This window comes from Papilio polytes, unplaced genomic scaffold (genome assembly GCF_000836215.1).
Source record: "Papilio polytes unplaced genomic scaffold, Ppol_1.0 DF824269.1, whole genome shotgun sequence".
NCBI lineage: Eukaryota > Metazoa > Arthropoda > Insecta > Lepidoptera > Papilionidae > Papilio > Papilio polytes.
The window spans coordinates 2,123,881-2,143,019 of record NW_013524935.1 but is presented as its reverse complement, the minus strand read 5'-3'; the positions used below and the strand labels follow the sequence as shown (position 1 = coordinate 2,143,019).

General features: G+C 35.8%; 1 protein-coding gene across 1 annotated transcript in view; it reads right to left on the bottom strand.

Moving 5' to 3' along the window:
* Positions 1-18,755, bottom strand: part of LOC106105924 (optomotor-blind protein-like) — a 93,719-nt gene extending 74,964 nt beyond the window's left edge. The window contains exon 1 of the mRNA XM_013286393.1: positions 18,288-18,755. Within this exon, the coding sequence (XP_013141847.1) occupies positions 18,288-18,607 (320 nt within the window). The 5' untranslated portion in view covers positions 18,608-18,755. The remainder of the gene's footprint in view (positions 1-18,287) is intronic.
* Positions 18,756-19,139: the final 384 nt, after the last annotated feature.

The window sequence follows — 19,139 nt, the reverse complement described above, 5'->3', positions numbered from 1 at the left end:
TGGCCTCAGGTACACACACTGATCGGATGAAACGTGGATGTCTTCCACTTGTCGCCTGTTTTCTGTCTGGCTGTCTGGTCCCTGATGATGTGTTCCTTCCTTTTTTCGCGGAGAGACGGGGGGGGGGGGGCTGTTTGTAATCAAGTGAAAAACGAAGAACCCTGAAGATGGAGAAATAAATCCGTCTCCCTCAAATTAAAATCATTGGACACCCGTCATTCCGCCGGTCAATCCAAATCACAATTTCTAGGCATGTCGTCATTGTAATTATCGTCCTTCTTACATACTCGGATATACAAAATTATAATATTCCTATAATGGAGGAGGTAATTGATCCATTTTGAAAAAAAAAACAAATCGTTTTTTAACCTTATCCTTTCATAGAGTGAATAAATATAGATATTTTTATTTCTATCGGTTACATGCCTACATTCATTTTTTTTTCTTATTAACGTTTACAATAAACCGATTTCTATAGGAGATAAAAAATATTAGAATTGTTCCATTTTATCTCTCGCGAGCTATCAACAATTTAAGTCATATGGAGCGTTTAGCTGCACCCATTGTAAAACCCTAGATCTAAAACATAGGTATCGCCTTTTCATTAGTCTGAATAGACTAGCTTTGATGTTTACCGTCCGCGCTGTCGGCCACTATTGTATATAGCTGATTGTCTAATCAGAGAGCGAAACGCCTATCAATTCATGTCCGGGTCGGTGTGATTGTTCCGCGGTGAATTCTGATCACGAAACTTGTTATGTTACTGTATCGACGCCTCGTATATCTTGCCCGATTTCGGTCGGTGCGTTAATCTGCTTCCAAACGTTCGGTACGCTATCTGAATATTTACCGCATCCAAAAAATATGCTTCCTTGTATATTTGCAATTGTTATTAGTTCTGGGAGACTATGAGTCTGCTATGTGTTTTGTTAACGAGAGTAATGTATTACTTTTATATGGAAATTGTGTAAATAAATTTTATTTTGAATTTGAAAAGACTGACTTGTTAAAGAGAAATATTGTTTTACTAGATTCTTTAGTAGAATGTCGCCTTAGATTTACAGCGGGTAAACGTTTTTATACCCACTCTATCATTACTTAGTTACTCAACATTGGTCTTTATAAAGCCTCAAGGAATTGCAAGGTGTAATTCTATCATCTATAAATTTCCGTTCAATAACAGACCTTTCTTTCCAATTATTAATTTAACTCAATCGTTAACCGCTATAACAAAAAACTGTAACTTTAAAAAGCAAATATAAACGAACAATTTAACAAACTGCTGTGACTTGATAGACAATTTTTGTTTTGCTAAAACCTATTTCTGTTTAACATGTTAAGACCGTCGTAAAATTGTAATGCTGAAAATCTTACTGTCTCTACTTTTGCAAAGAGAATGAGAAGGACAGCAATACTTTTATGCAAGTATTTCTGACGTCATCACAGTTATTCAAACTTGATTGCTTTTAAACTCACATTCACAAATATTATCTTATAGCAAAATTGAAATCTCTAAGAGAAGATATTCGACAGAATTTTCTTTATAATTGGATACGAGAATTTGTATTCAGTTGTTGTTTTGTGTAGTTTTTCGCTGGGTGATTCATAGCGTGCTTCAACAGGATGCATTATGACGGTTGGACCATATCGTGCGGTGCGGTTCGCTATATGCAAGCAGATCACGTAAGGTCACATTGCGCTAAATAGAACCACTTGAAGGTACTGAGAAATACATTATCTATTCTTATCCAACGTAAAAAAACAAAATCTTGTTCTCTGTATGTCAACAATATTGAACGGATTTCCATATTGTTTTCGCGAAGAAAGTAAATATAAAGACAAATAGCTAGTGATCGCCCATTGTACAAAGTTCGAACATAATTGATACATTTTTTTTTTATTAAAATAAAACGCACTTCTCTATATTTCTTTACTGTATCAAATTGGTTTGTCCGTTGTACACAATTTGGCATCATCACCAGCTCACTATGTGTCCCCACCGAGGGGCTCGGAGCCTACCCTTATCAGGGGTGACTAAGCCATAGTCAACCACGCTGGCCCAGTGTAAGTTGGTTAACTTCACATATATCTTTGAATTTCTTCGCCGATATATGCAGGTTGAATCACGATGTTTTCCTTTACCGTAAGAACGTCGGGTAAATTATGTACGTATGAATATTCGAAAAACCGAAAATCACATTGGTACATGGACGGTTTCGAACCCAAGACCTGTATGTTACAAGTCAAGTGCTTAAACCACTGAGCCACCGACGCTCTCAACCATTTGGCATAGGACAAGGAAAAAGTATTTATTTCTGGTAATTTCGCGAATCAAAAGAATTCAGATTCTTTAAAATACATAATAAAATAAGCCAAAAGTCTAATCAGTCTTATATTTAATTATGGGTCACTACATAAATAAGGTTTTACACTGATAGTTTGATTCAATTTGGAGGCAAATCTGCGAAAGAGAAACTATGAGATGCGTTGCTGTTACACACAGAGCGCTTGATCAGTTCATCGGATGTAACGCCTCAGCTTGAAAATAAACGTCTTCCATTATTACTATACTTTATAAAGTATTAGTTGGCGCCGAAACTTTGATATCCCACAAACTTCAGCCAAATTAAATGATTTATCGTAACCTTATCTATCCGTCTTTTAATAAGGACACATTTGTTAATTTAAAAACCAATCCGACTTTCTGTAACCATACAAATCGGAACATCTGATGGACACACAGTTCAATTGCTTAGAGTACAGGTGGTCAATGGCAAAGAAGCTCATAACCCTAAATCTAAAACAAAATTATGAACCTCTGTGAGGTAAATTTCTTACATCCTAATTGCTGCTTTGAGACTTCTTACTTAACAGTTGAACCCATCATTTTTTCTTTTTAAATAACATAAATTGAAATAGATAGTAAAGTGTACATAAATTAACGGAAAAATAAAGAAAAAAATGGTTTTTCCAAAATAGTTATTTTGTAAGGCAGAAAAGAATGATGTATAAATGCATCATCATGCATTTAAGAATTAAGGGATAGTAGATGAAAATGGCTATCAATTAATTTGTTTTTCACATTTGTGACTAGCATTTTAGGACTAATCTGACTTGTTGATAAGCGGTTATTGATTATAGATGTCATTTTCATTATAGTACAAGAACCGACAGTCATAAAAACTACAGAATTATCAAAAGCAATGAAACCAAACAAACGAACCGCAATTATAACTCAAATAGTTATCACACTTATAAATCATACACTTTTACAGCATTTAAAGTGGACATTATCTCAACTGATTAGGTCTGAACAAAGAATATGCTGTGGTGCTCAAAGAAAGCTTTCAGAGTGACCTTAGAGGTCGTCAGATAGGCGCCTTATAGGCGGCTATTGATAAAGTAATTTACGCAGTAGCTCATAACAACGGAATGATTATCTGTGGAAAAAACATTGTATAGGACACCAAAGAGTTAGGAATTTTTAGACAGAAGGTCTTAAAAAAATGAAGTCGAAAAAAGGAATGGCATAATGCGATTTTGAATATTCAATCATACTACTACTATTATGCTATAGTTTAGATGGATGGATGTTTGTTAGAGTTTGTAGCCTAAACGGCTGAACGGATTTCGATGAAAATTAGTATTGATGTAGAAGATAATCTGGAATGGAAGAACACATAGGCTACTCACTTTTGTTTATTTTTAATTCCACGCAGACGAAATCGTGGGCGAAAGCTAGTACTAAATAATATACAACTAATAAGTTATTCTTGATAATTTATTTTTTAATTTGATGTCGGTTAACAAGAAAGAACATAAATTCCTAGTCAACAACATAAATCACAAATCCCACACACATTGCTGTAACTTTTTAATCGACGCTACAGTAAAATTAATAATAATCAAAACATAATCATTTTGTTACAAAAGATTTATATGAGCGCATAAAGAGAATCGACAGACCTTTAGCTTTAGCTCCGAATCCGTTTAATAAACAAAACGCTAGAACCATAAATAAGACGGGTCCTTTATGAGTTGCGGGGACACTGGCTGGGTTTTTATGCATTTAAGTTGTTCACACTGTCACAAATCAGGTGTCGCGTCGGCGGGGCTCATCCGAGTCGCGTTTTATGGAGACAAGGCGGCCCTGTTCGTACTAATTAAGGCACTCGTAAAACGCGAGGGTCCCTCGTCAATCAATGCTTAAGGGCAGCTATGAGTTATCGACGGCGTCAACCGTTGTAAAGAGGACTGTGGGGAGCGCGGAGTGCGCGAATGATGTTATTTAGACGAAAATACATCGAAATGTGCAAAGCACTCGCCGTGTTGCGAATGTCATGCACTTTTGTACACTACGCCAATATCCACAATAATAGATGGTTAAGTAAGTTTTGGAGCACCCTTTACTTTATTAATTAGGGCTTCTTCCATAAAAACTCTAGTTTACTAGGTACAATAAATCAATCACACACTTTTGGATTTGTTTGGAAAAACGAATTCATTTTTGAAGCTTGTGTTAAGTTAGATCATCACATTATTGGAGAAGGCATTACACTATGTCTTTCGAAATAAGCATGCACGCGCATGCGCCATACAGTTACTTTACCTATGGTTAAGTATTATACAAAAATTACAAATAAAAAAACTAGTTACAATCATCCATATATAACATTACCTATAATTGTAACAAAATATTCCTCTTTTTAAAAATTTAGTAGTAGCAATGCAGACCACAAGATAGAAGCTTCAATAAAAAACATTTAAAACCAAAAACAAAAAAATGCCGCATCCAAAACACAAGCCCTCGACGCTCTGTGGCGCTGAGACAAGAAAGATTGTTTTAAAAACACAATCTGGCAGAAATACGATCATGCACGAGGATGACGTCACCAAGGTCCGCAGGTTAAATGATCGGTCGTCAGTATGCACGCAGATTGAAGAGTTGAGGACAATTCCCGCGGCCGCGCTGAAGGGCGATGCTGACGAATTTATTTGCTCGTCGTCACAGAATTGAATGTTTAAAGTGCAATTCTGTCTATTAATAGAAACGTTTCAATGGATCGACAAAAACTGGCTACACCTAGACTAGGAAGACGCCATCTCGTGGGTGTGTTATTGAAATACTAGTTCTGTCCAGCGGATTTACTATTGCTACTTATTTTTCTTTCTTTCTGCTTTACTCTAAAAAACGGTAGTGCGATGTTGAATTGCTTAAAATTTTCTAAATTACTTGAGATGTTTCAGAGTATATTAGTGTAGATAGCGTAGATAGATAGTTGCTGTGAAGAAGTTAGGTACGTCGCTTACCGTAATGTACAATATGCGATTTATTTTACAGCTGCATGTGACCAGGAAAAACCGTCTCGGACGTGTGGCATTGCTCAGTGCTGGCACAATATGGACGTACTTTAATAGATATTGGCTAAAGCAATCGGTAGGAAGAGTGAATTTATAGCTTTGGAATCACTCGCTTTCTTCTAGATTTGGTACATTAATTCATGTATACGTTTGCAACATTCTTACTATAAATTAATTTTCTTTTTATATTGAAATTTTTTGTTCAAGTCATGAAAATAATATGGATACGCCTACATCACTATAAAAGCGCCTACACACAACATATAAGGATGCAAGACAAAGTAACAAACACACGTGCGGGTATTGGCAACATCCAAACAATATTGACTCCCTGCGACGCATTCTGAATACAGTATAGACAAACATGTATGCGTTATCTTAAGACACTTTTACATTGTCTTTAGACGTTAGAACAAAATAAAAAAATTCAAATCAAGCTACTACAATCAATGTGCAGGGACTTTAATAAATGGACTGTAATGATCTCTACATTTGCCTTGACCATATCCATGACGGTATATTTATTACTAGGATTTTTTTATTTTAATTCCGCGTAAACGAAGACGCGGGTAAAAGGTACTATAAAACATATCACGCACCCTTGCATACGTGTTATTAATAAAGTTAATTTGCGAGTCGTCCCCCGCGCCAGGGTCAGTCAAGTTCAAAAGCGATAATGCTCGCAAATTAATTTAGCAAACGCATTTAAATAACATTGTAGCGAATACAAATTGTAAATAAATCGTTATCTAATTTATTGCTATTTGTTATAGCTCACAGAATTAACCTACTCAAGTGATGGGCGGGCGACATTGTTCGATTTAACATTTATAAGTCTTTTCTAAGGGAATAAGGGTTTACATTACGTTGTCTGTTTGAGAAAAAGTGGTTAAAACTGGTTGGTTTATATTGGCACCTCTACGGGAGTCCGCTTAGTATTTACTATGAAAATCCTCACTAATGGCAGATTTTCCAGCTACTTTGAATACGTTAGTGTTCTTGGTTCGATCAGGAACTCCGTTTCCGAAAGAAACTTGGGTTTTACTACGTTGAAACTTAGGTCAACCTAGCTGTAATGAATCACTAGGTAATGATAAAATAAATTGAAACTTCAGCAACCCAGCATAAGCGACTGCAAGGGCCTGTCTCACCAGTGGCTGATAGAGGTACAGATAGCTTAAAAATGACAGCACTGTCAGATAAAGGAATAGAATCCGATATTTTCATCACATTTAGACGTTCGATTGTTATCAGACAATTTACAATTTGGTGGGACAGGCTTTATTAACCATTGAACTTTGTGTCTGTCAGTAATTATCCAGAATATGTTGTCACTTCTAACTGTCATAAGTAAACCCCCCGATGTCTAATTACTCGTATTGACTTGCGAAATGAAGGGGAAAAGATATCTCACAATTCACTTACGTAACACCTTCCAAATAAAACTAGCCGAAGTAATTAGCAATTCTCAAGTTGAGCGAGTTACAAAACGTTGAAATTTGTACAAATTAAAAATACACTCCGGCTAAAATTCGCAATTACTTAATCGCGGGCTCTTTGCACTTGTGGCCCGGGTTCCCCTAATTCGGGGCTCCGTTACCTTCGCGCGGGATTTCCGAATTGAAACTGTGAATTTCACTTATCTGTGGCCTAATGGGCCTCGCTTTCCGCTCGAGTGCCTGTTAAGAGACAGTTTTCACTTCGAAATTAAATTTCATGCCTTAACAGTTTACGAGCATCTGACGCTGATGGCTGTGAGACTCGAGTACCAGAAAAAAAAATCGCCGCTGCATTCGTTAGCCTATCCCGAAAAAAAGATAAAAAATGAATTCGCGGAGATGATATGACTAAAAAATATTTTAAGCACTTCACTACTGACTGCTACTCCGCAACGACGCCTCTATTCCTGTTTTATTTATTCTAAAAACGTGATAACATCCCCCTAGCTCACTTAATTATCTTGCATTTTATTTTTTTAATTAATAACCTCCGTGGAGGTTTGACAAAAGAACAAAAAAGAACCTTGACCTACTGTTGTTCCAGCCATGATCTATCTCTACATGTTTATCATCATTTTAGATATGTAATACTGTCAGATAAGATAATAATAAGTAGTGTAGTATTAAAAAGATGGTTCTAGAAAATACCGGAAAGTTATATTTTGCAAAAAGCGGTATCATTTTAAGAAAAGCACGTTTGTAATCAAATTTCCCTATTATTTTTACTTTTCATCATTGATTTATTTGTAGGTTCAACAATCATAAGTACAAATTAATAATCAAATTCTACTCGTAATTTGATAAAATTTTGGACATCTCTGATAAGGAAACTTCTAATCATCGATAGTAATAATTCCCAAGCAATTTTAACTCTTGTAATGAAAAATAACTCTGAACAAAATCGCTTCGCTGAACTTGGAAGTCGACTTACCAAGAGCGCTTCATAAAGACTTTATCTTTTCTCAAGTGGAACACGATTTTGTTGGTTTAAACTTAGGTTCTTTAACGCGTTAAGACAGTGAAAGATTACAAAAAAGGTGAATTCAATGTGCGAAAATGTGCTTACAAAAACACCTTAACATTACAGTTTTCGCGCCATAACAGTGCTAATTATAATTGACGTTAATAATAGCGTAGTTTCACAGCGCGTAAGTCGTTTCTCTTTTAACAAACGCTACAGTATGTTGAATATTCATTACATTCCAAGTACAGCGTATTCATGGCAAGTTATAGCGTTTTGAGTTTTTTGCTATCTAGTTTTGTAATTCATTGTAAAAGTAACGCGTTACTATATAAGGTAATAATCGTACACGCCGTGATGGAAATAGCGTTATTATGACGAGCTATAACTGACAAGTGGTAATGTTACTTTTTATCCGACACACTCGGGAGGGTACCTCTGTTATCACAAATGAATTCACACACATAAAATAGCTTATTTTATACTAATAAAATTCAACGTTTATGTTTGGTTAACAATTTAATAAACAAGCAACTGTTAAAGCTTACTTCTTACTTCGTACTAATATTATAAATGCGAAAGTTTAGATGGATGGATGTTTGTTAGAGTTTGTAGCATTAACGGCCAAACGGATTTCCATGAAATTTGGTATAGATTTGGTATAGTCCGGAAGAACACATAGGCTACTCATTTTTTTTTTAATTACAAACGGACGGAGTCGCGAGAGTAGGCTAGATTATTATAAATAAAAAAAATAGATGGATGAATGTTTGTTAGAGTTTTTAGCCTATACTGCTAAACGCATCTAGATGAAATTTGGCTTTGTTTTAAGGGATAGTCTGAAAGAACGCATAGGCTTTTTTTATTTGCATTTTCATGCGGAGGGAATAAAAGCCGATGGCTTGTGTTAGAATAATGGAAAACTCTAAATACTATTACACTGTGTAAATAAAAATGTCTACAATTTTGGTCTCATAATGTCACTGATCGAATTAGTATTTTATCAGTTACTGGCCAAAAAAAAACAACATAGAGTCTAGTGAATATGATCTAAATTAAGTTATTTCGTTTATCTTATAATAATTGGATGAACAATATTTCTACGATTTGATTTCATACAAAAACTGTTTTCGACAAACACAGCTCTATAAATGTGAGCATAGGAGCTTTTTTCCACGCACGTAGAGCTTAAGTAGCTTTTGTAAGTTCCGTCGCGGCGCTAGGTGTCGCTGTTGTAGACGTGTTGCTTACCTATTCCCCTTGACTACACTATAACAAGCTCGTTTACAATTTTGGCTTCTTTTATTTTATTTTTTCAAGCGACAACGGAGAATGTTCAGTTTGTGTTTTGTTTTCATATACAATTGAAGAATATTGAAACAATTTTATTGAGTTCCCAATATTTAACTATTCGTTAGTGTTTTTGCTTCAATAGCTTTATGAAATCCGTTTCCGAACTACATAATTTTTACTCCTTTGAAACTTATGAATGTCATCCAAACACTATTCTAAATATTCTAAATATTCACTCAATAATCTAACTAATACCATCAAAGCGAAAGTTTAGATGGGTGGATGGATGTTTGTTAAAATTTGTAGCCTAAAAGACTGGACGGATCTGAATCAAATTAAGCATAAATAGAGCATAATTTGGAAGAACACATATGTAGGCTACTCACTTTAATTTTTTGTAATCCCACGCGGACGGAATCGTGGGCAAAAGGTAGTAATAAATAGTATCGTTTAACTATTTTTATCGTAATTTAATAGCAGATTAGATAGCTAATGATGAATGATTTATAACATAAGGATCGTTACATCGGTGGTAGTTTTTGCAACGCAGTAAGTAAACGGAAAGGAAAAACTGGAAGCATCGACCAAGTGTAAACTGACTAAAAGTGTTGATTTACGACCATCGCGTGCGTTGTGATACTAATGAAACCATTTAGAAAGTGATCAAAGAAACTCTAGCATATATCATCGCTTTAAGGACATACGAATGCTTAATTACAGTTCCTAGAAACTACAAAATAAAACGTGTCCGTAACGCTAACGTATATTCCATATTAAGGGCCTGTCCCACAACTCGCTGACAGCGGTTCAGATAGCTTAAAAACGACGTCACTGACAGATAAGGGAACAAAAACCGATATATCCATCACATATTTATACACATTGGATTGTTAGCAGACAATTTACAATATGGTGGGACAAGCCCTTAATGTGCATAAATATATCTGTAACTACGTTATTACATCTATTACGAGATGAAATCGGCAACTTTCTCCGTGTGCAATTAAAAAATAAAATGCCTATTTTATAGCCTATGTTACTCGCTGATAACAGCTTTTGAATGGTAAAAGAATGTTTAAAAGCGGCCCAGTATTTTTGAGATACTTTATTAGATACAAAATACAAATCTTTCCTCTTTATAATATCTATCAGATATGACGGCATGTCCTCTCTAGTAGATTCATGTGTTCAGATGTCGTGACGTGTCGGTCTACGTCATAGAGTCGAGTTGAAACTAGTTATAAAATATTTCATTCCACATCTAGATTTAATTTTTATCTAGATTTGACCCGTACCTTATGAGGTCCCAAGAGCAATAAAACGTGACAGTTTAAATAAGTAGAAAAATATTTATTTCTAACAAACTAAAAGGAAACAAAAAGGAACATATCACGAAAATATATTAAAATTTGATTTTTTACTATTTTTCCCCTTTAGTAAAAGTAAAGGGTACACTTATACATTTTGTAATTCGTTTTAAAAAATCAGACTTTTTTAAGAGTTAAACTTGTTAACCTAACTTAGGAGGTCGTGCATTCCAGTTAACAATATAAACGTGATAAATGTATGAAGGTCTTAAATGATTATAACCTCTGTAATCTCAACATTAAATTCGTACAAGATGCTGGCATGTTGAGACGCAATTAATTAACTGCCAACGCCGCGCCCGACGGATCGGTGGCCACACATTTCACGCATGGACACGCGCCGCGCATTCCGCCCACTGTTTACTCTCTGTACTTGTTTATTCACATCCTCGCTTATAGTTTTGCGGGACACAAACAAATATGCTGTACTTTCGGAGATCTCTTAAAAGCAAGCCATGCATACAACATTAGAATTCAACAGCTGCTATTTGGCTCTTATTACAGCTCAGTTTAAAGGACTAATGGCCGGTTTTAACCATCCTGTAGTGTTTATGATTCGATAAATTCATAAAAGGAGATTCTGAACTACGTAACTCCAGTTTTACAACGTTAAATCTTAGGACAAGTAAACAAATGAATCACTAGGTAATAACAAAGTTAGTGGGAAATTCAGAAACCCAACATAAGAAAGACAGCAAAGTTAGAAGAAAACGACTCTCCAAGGTGACGTAGACCTTTTACTTCTAGCATTAGTGAAAAAGTCAGAATTATAATATCTCAGAAATTGCGATTGTTGATTTGACATTTTCCTAACCATCTGAGAATGGGCCGCAATAACAGAATATTGTGGTCAATATATCAGTATTGAGAAGTAGATCTACGTGAATACGCCTAGTTTACAATTATATTGACAAGCGCAGTGCTAAAGACGTTATCGAATCTGTTTACATATTGTGTTACAAGCCGCGCCCACAAAATGGCCGACCGCCAGAGTCCGAGCGAATTAGTTCTAGACGACTGAGACATTTGAGCTCACGGATCACTTCTGTAGCCACGAGAGAGCCCCGCGGACATTTACATAAGAGCGTGCGCACATCTTTGACTGAATTATCATACAACTGTTTAGTCGCACTTCGATTACTATGAGCTTATAGATGCGTACACTACTAGTTTTTTAGTTGTGCAACTAAACAGTTGAATTGGCTTCGAAACAATCGACAATCGCACAAAAGTTTTGTGATAGTTCAGTCAAAGGTGTGCTCTAAATAGAACATAGAGTAATGTAGAGGTTACTGATTTCCTTGGACAATTATTGCCATATTCAACATTTCAATAACGTTGGTCTTGTAATGTTTTGTTTTAATTTTTTATCATAAATAATTGAAAATAATGATTCAATAAGCCTTCTTATTTTAAATTTTCAACATTAGTATACTAACATTTGCCTTCTAAATATAGGTTATTTTAAAGATGAAAAAACTATATTCTGTAACGTTAATCAAATGATATATAATTAAATACAATTATAATATAGTTACACATTTAGGTATTAATTGCATAAAATATAATTAAAACCAGCTTTTGTTTAAATTTATTAAAAAAAGTATTCGCCATTTTGAATCGTCATGTTAAAAGCAAACTATATTTATTATCTGTGCAATATAGAAGCATAATCGATCGCGCCCTTTTGTAGTGCTTAAAAATCGATGATATAATGACTTTACTCGATTATTGGCCACCGTGTATAGACGTCATTATTTTAATGGCATAATTCTATTGAAATGGCACTTTTGCATTGAGTCTGTAATTTTCAAACCGTTAACGCTGCAAGACACACATGTTTTGTAGTCTTTAATTTAAAAAAAAAATTTACGTTGTCCAACTTAACTTGTGTAGGCTGATAAACATAAGTTATGGTAACTATCAATTATTTTGAAACTAGACTGTGTTTTTTTATTATTGAGACAAAAACTTTTTTAAATTAAGTGTGACAAGCTACATTAAGTCGTTACAGATAACAGCCTTGTTGTCTGTTAAATAATCATTAAATTAAACCTATATACAATTTCGCGTTGTGAATAAAAGTCAAGTTATTTTATACACTACAATTTTATTTTAAGTACATTGATTAACAGCTTTTGTTTGGGACTTTGCGCGGATACACTAGGTGGGATAGTGGTCAAGCGCTGGTTTATACATGACTAGTTATTTATTTATTTGTTCCCCTGCGAATTCATCCGCATTGAATTATGAAAATTTTATTTTATTGTTTACATGTGTCAAATTATCCATTGCAAATATCAAAATGACATGACGCTGACCAACCATGGCAACCTCGCTTTCTTGATGTTGGCAGCAACTTACGATCTCTTTCACACATTAGGGTTTCTATCCAAAATATTTACCCCCTAAGGTTAATGGCGTGAAAATATATAGCCTAAAATGTGGCGTAAGTGTAGGGTTTTTTTATTAAAAAAAATATTCAAAAATGTGCTGTGATTGCTGACATCTTAGGCAACAAAGAAGTGTGTGTTTACGCTTTGTTAAAATAGTAGAGAAGTATAGATAAAAAAACTTAGTAACTAGCCTATGTGTTCTTCCAGATTACTTCTATGCTAAATATCATCAAGTTTTGATAAAATGTTCTGGGTGTTAACATCCATCCAAACTTTCACATTTATAATAGTAAGATAGTATGACTATAGGTGTACAGTTTTTATCCAACGTTCTAGCTGTAAACAGATCTAAGTTACAAGGGTGTTAGAAATCTTAGTCATTTGGAGAAAATGATAGGTCAGCCCATTTTAACAGGGACACTGCTGTGACATCTTACTAACAAATAAAACAAATCGGTATTTTGAATTTTGCTTTTTTTAAATCATAAAACTGGTATCTTAATAAACAACCATTAACTTAAAAATACCTTTAAAATTTTTATCAAACGGACTAACGCCTACACACTAAAACTCAGATATCATCGTTCTTTTATTTTATATCTCGATGTTATAAGAGATATCTTTGATTCGAGTGTGTAACAGAGAATGGACTACCCGCATTAGGTACTTCGGATTACAAGCCTAGATAGAGAACTTAAGACCTTAAGGCGAGATGCGGGCACCTCACAACGCGTCTAGCCATAAATACATCTAGATTAAAATAGCCTATAGTTATAAAATAAAGAAGCACGATTCAATTTGTTTAATTTATATTTTTAATAGCTTTGGATGAATGGATGGATGTTTGTTAGAGTTTGTAGCCTAAACGGCTTATCGGATCTTCATGAAATTCGGTATAGTTGTAGAGCATAGTCTGAAAGAACACATAGGTTACTTTTTATCCCCGACATAGTTATGGTTCCTGTGGAATAAATTTATTTTGTTTTTTTTTTATGTTTACGACTGTTTCCCTTCAAAAATATTGTTACAAACAAGTGATGTATGTTTTTTTTTTTAAACTAGATTTAAAATATGTTTAAAACAATAATATTGCATGCGACTTATAGTTGAGAAAATTAAAACTTCAGTTTTTTTTTTTAGAAATTGTATAATAAATTGACCGGCTGTCAAAATTTCAGACACGAAACACTTAAAATTATCTGCATACAGATAAGAACAAAAAATAAAATTTTATATTTTCTATCTGTGTTCACAAGAATAGAAGATAGTCAGTTGACTCGACGCGTAACTTTTTAAATAGAGGTTAGATTTGCAAATTACAAAGGAAACAATTATGAAGCCGTGATAACATGGCTGATTTTTTTTCCTTGTACTGTCTGTTACTTATTAAAACTATTCCGAAGAGACAAAGCGACAAGCCAGTTTTAATATCTTATCTAAATATTGTTTGTTCTTTTAAATTATCAGGCGTAGGTATAATATAACGAGGAATATATACATTTAAAAAAGTTTCGTGTAATACTTTTTTTAAGCAGGTAAAGATTCAATTCTTAAGAGTTCATTTCTATATCCCACACTAACTGTAGCTCGCGACTTCATCCGCGTAAAATAAAAAAAAATATAGCCTATGTTACTTACTGATAGAGTAACTTTTAACGGTGAATTTTTTTCTGAAATCCGCCAAGCAATTTTTGAGTTATTTCAATACATACAAAAATACAAATATTTACAATTTTATAACATTAGTACTAGGTATAAACAAAAACGTTTTAGTTACATATATGGTAGTCAGGTGTGCATTCTTTTGTTTTATTTGAAATGCATTTAGCTATCACTATCTTTGAATTCTACTTATATCTTACTAATATTATAAATGCGAAAGTTTAGTTGGATTGATAGATGTTTGTTAGATTTTGTAGCCTAAACGGCTGAATAGATCTCAATGAAATTTAGCACAATTGTTCAGGATAGCCTGGAAGAACACATAGGCTACTCACTTTTGTTTCTTTTTAATAAATAAATATCATAAAAAATATGCGCTTTAGGTTTAAAATTAAAATTGTACACACAATTTCTCTATCTCCAAAAGAACAAAACGCAAACGTTTGGGGACAAAAGTTTACGAAACGGGCAAAGAAAAGAAAAACGAAAACATTTACAAAGGTTTCGGGGAAAATCACCTGGCGCCTCTCACAAAACCCTTCTAGCAGATTTCCTTCTACACTTTGTCGTTTTCTTACTTCGAAAAAAAAGTTGCCGCTCTTTGATCTTTAAGGGTGCTCATGAAAATTTGCCCTTGGTGGGCCCCTTGAGTATATCGACGGATGCACGTTGAAGTTAATTTTGTTGAGTAAGTAATACTAGATACTATTAAAAAACAAAAGCTAAACTAACTTTACTATAAAATAATAATAAGATTTAGGAAATACACCCATTTCTGATTTTCACTCAAAGAGGGCCTGTCCCACCAAATTGTAAATTATCTGATAACAATCCAACGTGTAAAATATGTAAAGATACTATCGGATTTTGTTACCTTATTTATCAGTGACGTCATTTTAAGTTATCACAGCTATGAGCCAATCGTGGAACAGGCTCTTAGTAGTTTTTGAGTTTGTTCATACCAAAATAATTAAATCCATTCCCTTTACTGTATAGACAAATTTAGTATTAAGGGCCTTTTTTGCAAATGTTCATTTCATAACCTGCAAATTATTTGTGAAACGCAAACTGTCAAATTGACAGAAAGTTAAAAGTGACAGTTAATTTATTTGCTAGTTATTCAGCACTTTACATTGAACATTGTATAAAATCTTAATAATAGGTATATTCTTTATTCTTTTTATGACCAATTTAATTTATTTATTTTAATTATCAACTGCAGATTGAGAAATTGTTTTTTTTTACCTACGATCTCTATACTCGAGTTACTCAAGGTATGGTTTTTACATGCATGTAAGAATGTATAACAAGCATACATTAATACTGGGTTTCTGAAGTTTCTACTAATTTTATCATTACCTATTAAATAGTGTTAGGTTCATTCAACGCAGTTAAATTCAAGTTACCTAATACAGAAATACATTTCATGAAGTTATCGAAAACACTAACTAATTTTAAAAGTTTTTGGGAAACCGGCCATAAGTAGCAAAATATAGACTTAAAGTATGTTGAATTATATGTGTATTTTTATCCTACTAATTACTACATTATTAACCTATGTTTTCGAGGTAAGGTGTATTGTTATAACAAACTGTCATTCTGTTATTTACATTTTGCATAAAAAAAATTAAAAAAAACATGCAGACGAATGGTGTAGTACCTATCTCCTTTTGGGAAGTCGGTCAAAAAGTTCGTTAAGTTTTTTTTGTAAAGCTTGAGAAAGACAATACATTTTGATAGTGGAAGCTTACGGTTATGTCTGTCAATAAATTTGTTATAGACTACGTGCGTGTTTCTGTCAGAATTTTACTACATGTTCTCGTACAAATAGAGTATTTGTGCATCGTAAATTTCAGTGCTCCAATGTTGCTTGTAAAACGCTTGTAAAAATTATTAATTTTCTTCTATGAATAGTGAAAAACTCATGAATAAAAAACAGTTTTAGTAATTCTTCTTTTGGAGACCAAATACTGAAACGAATTTCAAACTCTTTGCTTTGTAAGCGACGCTTACAATCTTTGGGACAAAAATTTAATGGAATTTGGAGTTTCAGACTGACCTTATCATTTAAGATGCTGTTATACATTTTAATATCGTTTCAATATTTGACTGGCAGATAGTAGCATAAATTACAAAATGTAGTAGACAGTTTCTTTGAGTATATTTTACTACAAATATATATTAACATGGAGCAGTGATAATTGATTAACTACCTAATATGAAAGCTTAAAAGATAGTAAGAAATTAATATTGAAAGCTAAAACACCACACTAAGTAGCTTAATTAAGTTTTGTTAAACATATTGTTTTGAAAAAAACGTTGTATGAAAAGTAATTATGTGTGATTTGTCGAAATAAATAAATTATGATTGAGAATACATTTGTACAAGATATAAATAATTGAATGCTTAAATTAATTGGCCAAGAGAAATATTATTTACTAGCTTTTGCCAGCGACTCCGTCCGCGTGGAATAAAAAACAAAACTGAATAGCCTATCTGTTCTTCCAGATTATCCTCTACATCTATACCAAATTTCATCGATATCAGTTCAGCCGTTTACGCTACAAACTCTTAGAAACATCCATCCATCCATCTAAACTTTCGCATTTATAATATTTGGTATGATTGTATGATTGCTATACCTACAACTACGGTCTTGAATATGACAAATAAGCCTATCGCAACAAATTGTTTATAAAAATTAGGAAACAATTTTTACGTCCGTTTTAACTCGGCAACTTAATTGTAAATATTTGGCAAAATCATAACAGGAAATACTCGAAGACTAATTTGATCTACTTTTTAAAACCAGTTTTGTTTAAGATAAGTAATAATTATTACTTAATAATTTGCTTATTGGATTCTTTTTAAGGTTTTCACTCCTACTTGCAAAAACTTTCGCATGAGTTTTTGAAAAACACTGCTTGGAAATAAAGCATTTGAATGATGATTTAATTATAGTGTTGTAAACATTTTGTTTTTTTTTTAACTGTTTTTTTTTTATTTCGTTACATAATTCGTTTTTACGACAGTGTTTCCGCAATTAAAGAAGTAAAGGTGTTGGACGGAATAGGTGTGCATTTGCCGACGGGTGCGATGTTTTGATGAAAAATGTGCCTATGTGTCGCGCGCCGCAACCCTTTCTGCCCACTATTAAAATAAAACTCACTAAATAATGTAAAAACTTAGACTTAAATGTTGTATTTTATATGTCTTTGTTAACATCATTAATGATATTATAAATTCTAATGTGTATAACTATAAATAATGTGGTTAAATATTAGATTAATGTTTTAACTAAGTCGAGGAATAATTTATAACTTTGATTGCTTTATGCGGAAAGAAAAAATGGACATGTTTACACCAAGCAGCACTTTAATAGTCGATGCGAACTAGATTTATAACCGTTTACACGCATAATGTGTTGCCGCGGCGCACAGCGCGAACCGGTCCAGCCGGCACCGGCTGACGCTAAATCACGTCACAGCTCTCATCAGTCCACATTGAAACTTATCAGATCTGTGGCAAACGCACGGACAGCTATCAAACTGCTCGCTGTTTGATGCAGAAGGCGTAGCGTTGTAAACAGAAACGTGTATCCTACACGGACGCGGATTTTGTAACGTACGAAAGCTTCTAGCTTTACTTACCGCATAGCGCACCTCAAGAGGAACACGGTTACCGCGGTGTCCCTACATAGTATCACACACAACACTTGTCACGTGGCGCGCAGCCGGCCGTACTGACCTGCCACTCTTGGTGATCACCATCTCGGTGCCCAGCTTGTGGAACTTCTCCCAGAGGTCCTTGCCCTCGAGGGTGACCTTGGGGTCGTCGAGGACGCCGTCGTCGTCGGGCGGCAGCGGCGCGTAGGGTGGCGGCGGCGGCTTCAGCAGCGGGCAGGGCGCGGACAGCGCGGCGGCGGCCGCCAGCGCCGCGGGCAGGTACGGCGGTGGCGGCAGCGCGCCCGCCGTCAGCAGCGCAGACACCGAGAAGTCGCTGGGGCGCGGCGCCAGCAGCGGGTGGAAGGCCACGGCGTCGCGCCGCTCGGCGCCCTCGAAGCGCATGCCCGCGCCGCCCGGGGCCCACGGCGCGCGCTCCACGGCCGGCGAGCGCGAGCGCGGCGTGCGCGGCGGCTCCAGCGGTCGCGCGGGCGCCGCTCATGCACGGGCGCGCGCGGCGGAGCGCTCGATGCGCGACGCGTGTATCGGTGCGGCCGCTCGCGCGGCGGGCGTCAGGCGACTGGCGGCCGGCGCCGCGCGCGACACCCTCCGCCGCCAATGGCGCCGGGCGGCGGGCGGGCGCGGCGGGCGCGGCCGGGGGGGCGGGGCCGCGCGGAGTGTCGCCGCGCGCGAGGTGTCCGCCGCGCCACACCTCGCGCCGCGCTCCGCTAATCTGGTTAATGCGGCGCGCGGGCGGCGCGGGCGCGGGAGCGGGGGCGACGCTCGCCGCCTCCTTCTAATTGGACACGTTTCCGTTCGTTCATCAATTGAGCTCGTTAGGTCTCGCGATATCTTTTGTGTCGCTGCGCCCTCCGCGCCACCGCCGCCGCCGCTGACGCCTGCCGTCGCCGCCGCTGCTGCTTCTTGCCGCCGTCAA